The 8,900-nt window shown below is 52.5% G+C and overlaps 1 protein-coding gene across 4 annotated transcripts in view; it reads right to left on the bottom strand.

Moving 5' to 3' along the window:
- si:dkeyp-72e1.9 (syntaxin-binding protein 4) overlaps positions 1-8,900 on the bottom strand; it is a 92,350-nt gene that overhangs the window by 20,408 nt on the left and 63,042 nt on the right. For all 4 annotated transcript variants that reach the window (XM_059654143.1, XM_059654144.1, XM_059654140.1 and 1 more), the window contains exon 19: positions 3,197-3,246. In XM_059654143.1, coding sequence (XP_059510126.1) covers positions 3,197-3,246 — 50 coding nt within the window. The remainder of the gene's footprint in view (positions 1-3,196; positions 3,247-8,900) is intronic.

Here is an 8,900-nt window from a genome sequence, read left to right on the forward strand (position 1 = left end):
GTTGCCTTCTTACAGAAAGCCAGTTTCTAATCCAAACTGCTAAATCTCCCTCAATCCCGTGCCTCTGTATTTTCTCCAATAGCCTACCACGTGGAACCTTATCAAAGGCTTTACTGACGGCCATGTACACCACGTCAACTGCCCTTCCCTCATCCACATGCTTGGTCACCTTCTCAAAAAACTCAATGAGGTTTGTAAGCTGCCCTTGACGAATCCATGCTGACTATCTCCAATCAAATTGTTGCTTGCTATATGATTATAAATCCTATCTCTTATAATCCATTCCAAAATTTTTCCTACAACAGACGTATGGCTCACTGGTCTATAATTACTTGGGTAGATTAGATCAGATTCCCTACAGTTCGGAAACAGGCCCTTCAGCCCAATAACCCCACACCGCCCATTGGAACATCCTACCCAGACTCATCCCCCTATAACCCACACACCCCTGAACACTACGGGCAATTTCCCATGGCTGAACCACCTAGCCTGTACATCTTTGGACTGTGGGAGAAAACTGGAGTACCCGGAGGAAACCCACGCAGACATGGGGAGAATGTGCAAACTCCACACAGACAGTCGCCTGAGGCTGGAATTGAACCTGGGTCCCTGGTGCTGTGAGGCTGCAGTGCTAACCACTGAGCCACTGTGCCGCCTCTAAAGGCATCTGGACGGGGATATGAATAGAAAAGGTTTAGAGGGATGTGGGCCAAATGCTGGCAAATGAGACTAGGTCAGATTGGGATGTATAGTTGACATGGATGAGTTGCTCTGAAGTGTCTGTCTTTGAGCAGTTTGACTCTATGCCCGACAACTGGCATCTGTGACATTTGGGACTTCAGGAAGACATCGAGATAGATGATACACTCAGTAACTTTGGCTGAAGATGGTTGCAAACATTTCGCCCTTTCTCATGCTCGTGATCCATTAGTCTGCTATCTCTGATAATAGAATGTGAAGCTGGATGAACACAGCAGGCCAAGCAGCATCTCAGGAGCACAAAAGCTGACGTTTCGGGCCTAGACCCTTCATCAGAGAGGGGGATGGGGTGAGGGTTCTGGAATAAATAGGGAGAGAGGGGGAAGCGGACCGAAGATGGAGAAAAGAAGATAGGTGGAGAGGAGAGTATAGGTGGGGAGGTAGGGAGGGGATAGGTCAGTCCAGGGAAGATGGACAGGTCAAGGAGGTGGGATGAAGTTGGTAGGTAGACGGGGGTGCGGCTTGGGGTGGGAGGAAGGGATGGGTGAGAGGAAGAACAGGTTAGGGAGGCAGAGACAGGTTGGACTGGTTTTGGGATGCAGTGGGTGGAGGGGAAGAGCTGGGCTGGTTGTGTGGTGCAGTGGGGGGAGGGGACGAACTGGGCTGGTTTAGGGATGCGGTGGGGTAAGGGGAGATTTTGAAACTGGTGAAGTCCACATTGATACCACTAGGCTGCAGGGTTCCCAAGCGGAATATGAGTTGCTGTTCCTGCAACCTTCGGGTGGCATCATTGTGGCACTGCAGGAGGCCCATGATGGACATGTCATATAAAGAATAGCAGGGGGAGTGGAAATGGTTCGCGACTGGGAGGTGCAGTTGTTTGTTGCGAACCGAGCGGAGGTGTTCTGCAAAGCGGTCCCCAAGCCTCCACTTGGTTTCCCCAATGTAGAGGAAGCCACACCGGGTACAGTGGATGCAGTATACCACATTGGCAGATGTGCAGGTGAACCTCTGCTTAATGTGGAATGTCTGGGATGGGGGTGAGGGAGGAGGTGTGGGGGCAGGTGTAGCATTTCCTGCGGTTGCAGGGGAAGGTGCCGGGTGTGGTGGGGTTGGAGAGCAGTGTGGAGAACACCTCCGCTCAGTTCGCAACAAACAACTGCACCTCCCAGTCGCAAACCATTTCCACTCCCCCTCCCATTCTCTAGATGACATGTCCATCATGGGGCTCCTGCAGTGCCACAATGATGCCACCCGAAGGTTGCAGGAACAGCAACTCATATTCCGCTTGGGAACCCTGCAGCCTAGTGGTATCAATGTGGACTTCACCAGTTTCAAAATCTCCCCTTCCCCCACCGCATCCCTAAACCAGCCCAGTTTGTCCCCTCCCCCCAACTGCACCACACAACCAGCCCAGCTCTTCCCCTCCACCCACTGCATCCCAAAACTAGTCCAACCTGTCTCTGCCTCCCTAACCTGTTCTTCCTCTCACCCATCCTTTCCTCCCACCCCAAGCCGCACCCCCATCTACCTACCAACCTCATCCCACCTCCTTGACCTGTCCGTCTTCCCTGGACTGACCTATCCCCTCCCTACCTCCCCACCTATACTCTCTCCACCTATCTTCTTTTCTCTCCATCTTCAGTCCGCCTCCCCCTCTCCCTATTTATTCCAGAACCCTCACCCCATCCCCCTCTCTGATGAAGGGTCTAGGCCCGAAACGTCAGCTTTTGTGCTTCTGAGATGATGTTTGGCCTGCTGTGTTCATCCAGCTTCACACTTTATTATCTTGGATTCTCCAGCATCTGCAGTTCCCATTATCTCTCAGTCTGCTATCTCTTGCAGGTTTGCATTCTGACACCTGAGACAGCATTTCCTCCCATGCAGTCCCCTTTGATGTCAAGGTGTGAGGATAGGTCGTAGTGAACGATGTGATAACATGAGATGTTCGTGAGAATGGCTGATATTTACCTCGCACTGTGCCTGTGAGTTCATTATCAGTAGTTTCATTTTCACTCAAACTGCAAGCACGAGGTGTGCAGAAGAAGCAAACAGTTAGACCATAACAGCAAAAGAGAAATGAACACGGGTAGGCCATTCGGCCCCTCAGTAGGATCATGGCTGATCCAACACTCCTCACATTCACTTTCTTGCCCTTTCCCCATAGCCCGTGATTCCTTGCCTGATCAAGGATCTATCTGTCTCAGCTTTCACTATTCACAAGGACACTTATCCTTCCAGCTCTCTGTGGCAAGGATTTCTAAAGATTCACAACCGTCTGAGAGAAGAAGGTTCCTATCAGAAACTTCTTACATCATTCCAGTGAGGCACATTGCAGGTTTTATTTAGCACGTCTTGAAGCCACAACATCAACACTTCTTTGCGTCTCTATACTGGAGGCAGAAGGAGGGCCTGGCATGTGAATCATTTCTATATTTCCATTAGTATAACTCTGTTCATACATCACAGATATGCTAAGTTGTACTGAGCTGCTTACCCTTGGTCAGTTCCCCGAACCGTGGCGGATGTTAGAACCTTATGTACTTTCTGCAAGAAAAGAAACACAATGTTGATAGTTTTGAGAGGGAAGTAGATGGAATATGAGTCCAGTTTTGAGACACCACTGCTGGAGATGCAATGTTTTCAGTCATTGCATTTAACATGTCATTACATTCAAGGGTATGGGCCAAGGGTGGGAAAGTGGGATTCATGTAGATAGGTCAGGACAGACTAGATGGGCCAAAGAGCCTCTCTCTCTCCCACTGCAACTCTCTTGTAATCTCTTCAGCCTTGAAACTGTTCGACCATGTCCTGAAGCAAACCAGGTACCACAGTCACATCACCTTCCTCAGCACCTGCCTACGGAACCGGATCATCCCCATTGGACTACAGTCCACATTCAAGCCTTCCCAATTTGGCCCCAACCGTGACCACCTCTACACCCAGAATATTCAGACCCTTCAGAAGCGTTTCTCCCTGCGAGTCCTGAAACAGACACTCGCGGCCCTGCGCCGGCACCTCCAGGCCCTGCAATCCAACCTGCCCCAGCTCAGAGCCTCCCTCTCCCAGACCTGCAGAGGACCTCTGTTGTTTTTTATCCTCCGCAGGATCCACAGACTGAACACCCAGTTCTACTCAGCTTCACTGGACACCAAAACTCGTAAGTACAACCAACTCACGGGCCCCTGCCACCCACAAGAGGATTCCTGCATCTCCCAAATCCCGAGCCTGTCCCTGCCCCTCCCCCACCGTGCACCCACAGCCATTGACCACGAGGACACGGCCAGTGACCCCACCGATGATGTCACATCCGCCACCGCCGGGCACACCACTTCCGGGACTGCGGACGCAACCGCTGCTGCAGTCACCGCCTCCACTTCCAGTGACAACACCCCACACACACCCCCCCTCACCGCTGCTGCTGCCGCCCACCCCGCTCCTCCCACTGCCGACAGAACCTCGCCCACGGCCGACAGAACCCCGCCCACGGCCGACGCCGACAGAACCCCGCCCACAGCCGACGGAACCCCACCCACGGCCGACGCCGATGGAACCCTGCCCACAGCTGACGAAACCCCGCCCATGGCCGACGCCGACAGAACCCCGCCCACAGCTGACAACCTCATCGCTCCGCCCACAACCTCCACAGCCAGCTACCCCAGACGAGACAGCCACACTGATCCCTGCCGAATCTTCACCATCCCCCCCGAGACCTCCCACTGACTGAGGACGAACGGTCAGTCCTAAGCAAGGGGCTCACCTTTGTCCCCCTACAACCACACATCAACAAATACCAGTCACGGTCGGACATAGAGCAGTTTTTCCGCCACCTTCACCTCCACGCTTACTTCTTCAACCGGGAACCTAACTCTCCCTCCACTGACTCCTTCTCCCGCCTCCAACACAAGTCCTCCTCCTGGACACCACCCCCAGGCCTCCGACCCTCCCTCGACCTCTTCATCTCCAACTGCCGTCGAGACATTAACCGCCTCAACCTCTCCACCCCTCTCACCCACTCCAACCTCTCCCCTGCAGAACGGGCTTCCCTCCGCTCCAACCCCAACCTCACCATCAAACCTGCAGACAAGGGAGGTGCAGTAGTAGTACGGCGCACTGACCTCTACATCGCCGAGGTCAAACGCCAACTCTCCGACACCACCTCCTACCGCCCCCTTGATCATGACCCCACCCCCGAGCACCAAACCATCATCTCCAACACCATTCATGACCTCATCACCTCAGGGGACCTCCCACCCACAGCCTCCAACCTTGTTATTCCCCAACCCCGCACGGCCCATTTCTATCTCCTTCCCAAAATCCACAAACCTGCCTGCCCTGGCTGACCCATTGTCTCAGCCTGCTCCTGCCCCACCGAACTCATCTCCACCTATCTGGACTCCATTTTCTCCCCTTTGGTCCAGGAACTCCCTACCTACGTCCATGACACCACCCATGCCCTCCACCTCCTCCAGAACTTCCAATTCCCTGGCCCCCAACAGCTCATTTTCACCATGGACGTCCAGTCCCTATCCGCCTGCATTCCACATGCAGATGGCCTCAAAGCCCTCCACTTCTTCCTGTCCCGCAGGCCCGACCAGTCCCCCTCCACCGACTCCCTCATCCGCCTCGCCGAACTCATCCTCACCGTCAACAACTTCTCTTTCGATTCCTCCCACTTCCTACAGACAAAGGGGGTGGCCATGGGCACCCGCATGGGCCCCAGCTATGCCTGCCTCTTTGTAGGTTACGTGGAACAGTCCCTCTTCTGCACCTACACAGGCCCCAAACCCCACCTCTTCCACCGTTATATTGATGACTGTATCGGTGCCGCCTCTTGCTCCCCAGAGGAGCTCGAACAGTTCATCCACTTCACCAACAACTTCCACCCCAACATCAAGTTCACCTGGGCCATCTCCAACACATCCCTCACCTTCCTGGACTTCTCAGTCTCCATCTCAGGCAAACAGCTTGTAACTGATGTCCATTTCAAGCCCACCAACTCCCACAGCTACCTAGAATATACCTCCTCCCACCCACCCTCCTGCAAAAATTCCATCCCCTATTCCCAATTCCTCCACCTCTGCCGCATCTGCTTCCAGGATGAGGCATTCCACTCCCGCACATCCCAGATGTCCAAGTTCTTCAAGGACTGGAACTTTCCCCACACAGTGGTCAAGAATGCCCTCGACCGTGTCTCCCGCATTTCCCGCAACACATCCCTCAGACCCCGCCCCCGCCACAACCGCCCAAAGAGGATCCCCCTCGTTCTCACACACCACCCCACCAACCTTCGGATACAACGCATCATCCTCCGACACTTCCGCTATCTACAATCCAACCCCACAACCCGAGACATTTTTCCATCCCCACCCTTGTCTGCTTTCCGGAGTGACCACTCTCTCCATGACTCCCTTGTTCGCTCCATACTGCTCTCCAACCCCACCATACCCGGCACCTTCCCCTGCAACTGCACGAAGTGCTACACTTGCCCCCACACCTCCTCCCTCACCCCTATCCCAGGCCCCAAGATGACTTTCCATATTAAGCAGAGGTTCACCTGCACATCTGCCAATGTGGCATTCTGTATCCATTGTACCCGGTGTGGCTTCCTCTACATTGGGGGAACCAAGCGGAGGCTTGGGGACCGCTTTGCAGAACACCTCCGCTCGGTTCGCAATAAACAACTGCACCTCCCAGTCGCAAACCATTTCCACTCCCCCTCCCATTCTTTAGATGACATGTCCATCATGGGCCTCCTGCAGTGCCACAATGATGCCACCCAAAGGTTGCAGGAACAGCAACTCATATTCCGCTTGGGAACCCTGCAGCCCAATGGTATCAATGTGGACTTCACCAGCTTCAAAATCTCCCCTTCCCCCACCGCATCCCAAATCCTGCCCAGTTCGTCCCCTCCCCCCACTGCACCACACAACCAGCCCAGCTCTTCCCGTCCCCCCACTGCATCCCAAAACCAGTCCAGCCTGTCTCTGCCTCCCTAACCTGTTCTTCCTCTCACCCATCCCTTCCTCCCACCCCAAGCCGCACCTCCATTTCCTACCTACTAACCTCATCCCACCTCCTTGACCTGTCCGTCTTCCCTGGACTGACCTATCCCCTCCCTACCTCCCCACCTATACTCTCCTCTCCACCTATCTTCTTTTCTCTCCATCTTCGGTCCGCCTCCCCCTCTAGAACATAGAACATAGAACAGTACAGCACAGAACAGGCCCTTCAGCCCACAATGTTGTGCCGACCATTGATCCTCATGTATGCACCCTCAAATTTCTGTGACCATATGCATGTCCAGCAGTCTCTTAAATGACCCCAATGACCTTGCTTCCACAACTGCTGCTGGCAACGCATTCCATGCTCTCACAACTCTCTGCGTAAAGAACCTGCCTCTGACATCCCCTCTATACTTTCCACCAACCAGCTTAAAACTATGACCCCTCGTGCTAGCCATTTCAGCCCTGGGAAATAGTCTCTGGCTATCAACTCTATCTATGCCTCTCATTATCTTGTATACCTCAATTAGGTCCCCTCTCCTCCTCCTTTTCTCCAATGAAAAGAGACCGAGCTCAGTCAACCTCTCTTCATAAGATAAGCCCTCCAGTCCAGGCAGCATCCTGGTAAACCTCCTCTGAACCCTCTCCAAAGCATCCACATCTTTCCTATAATAGGGCGCCCAGAACTGGACGCAGTATTCCAAGTGCGGTCTAACCAAAGTTTTATAGAGCTGCAACAAGATCTCACGACTCTTAAACTCAATCCCCCTGTTAATGAAAGCCAAAACACCATATGCTTTCTTAACAACCCTGTCCACTTGGGTGGCCATTTTAAGGGATCTATGTATCTGCACACCAAGATCCCTCTGTTCCTCCACGCTGCCAAGAATCCTATCCTTAATCCTGTACTCAGCTTTCAAATTCGACCTTCCAAAATGCATCACCTCGCATTTATCCAGGTTGAACTCCATCTGCCACCTCTCAGCCCATCTCTGCATCCTGTCAATGTCCCGCTGCAGCCTACAACAGCCCTCTACACTGTCAACGACACCTCCGACCTTTGTGTCGTCTGCAAACTTGCTGACCCATCCTTCAATTCCCTCGTCCAAGTCATTAATAAAAATTACAAACAGTAGAGGCCCAAGGACAGAGCCCTGTGGAACTCCACTCACCACTGACTTCCAGGCAGAATATTTTCCTTCTACTACCACTCGCTGTCTTCTGTTGGCCAGCCAATTCTGTATCCAAGCAGCTAAGTTCCCCTGTATCCCATTCCTCCTGACCTTCTGAATGAGCCTACCATGGGGAACCTTATCAAATGCCTTACTGAAGTCCATATACACCACATCCACAGCTCGACCCTCATCAACTTTTCTAGTCACATCCTCAAAAAACTCAATAAGGTTTGTAAGGCATGACCTACCCCTCACAAAGCCGTGTTGACTGTATTTGATCAAGCCATGCTCTTCCAGATGGTCATAAATCTTATCCCTCAGAATCCTTTCTAACACCTTGCAGACGACAGACGTGAGACTTACCGGTCTATAATTGCCGGGGATTTCCCTATTTCCTTTCTTGAAGAGAGGAATTACATTTGCCTCTCTCCAGTCCTCAGGTACGACTCCAGTGGAGAGCGAGGATGCAAAGATCTTCGCAAGTGGCGAAGCAATTGCATTTCTCGCTTCCCAAAGCAGCCGAGGACAAATCTGATCCGGGCCTGGCGACTTGTCAATCTTAATGTTTGACAAAATTTTCAGCACATCAGCTTCCTCTATCTCTATCCATTCCAGCATGCACACCTGCTCTTCAAAGGTTTCATTCACTACAAAGTTCGTTTCTTTCGTAAAGACAGAAGCAAAAAACTCATTTAGGGCTTCCCCTACCTCCTCAGGCTCCACACACAAGTTCCCTATGCTATCCCTGATCGGTCCTACTCTTTCTTTGACCATTCTCTTATTCCTCACGTAAGTGTAAAATGCCTTTGTGTTTTCCCGGATTCCTTCTGCCAAGCCTTTCTCGTGCCCCCTCCTGGCTCTCCTCAGTCCATTTTTGAGCTCCTTCCTTGCCTGCATGTAATCCTCTCTAGCTGAACTTGACCCTAGCTTCCTCCACCTTATGTAAGCTACCTTCTTCCTTTTCACTAGAAGCTCCACCGCTCTCGTCATCCAAGGTTCCTTAATCTTACCCCTTCTTGCC

This window comes from Stegostoma tigrinum, chromosome 23, assembly GCF_030684315.1.
Source record: "Stegostoma tigrinum isolate sSteTig4 chromosome 23, sSteTig4.hap1, whole genome shotgun sequence".
Classification (NCBI taxonomy): domain Eukaryota; kingdom Metazoa; phylum Chordata; class Chondrichthyes; order Orectolobiformes; family Stegostomatidae; genus Stegostoma; species Stegostoma tigrinum.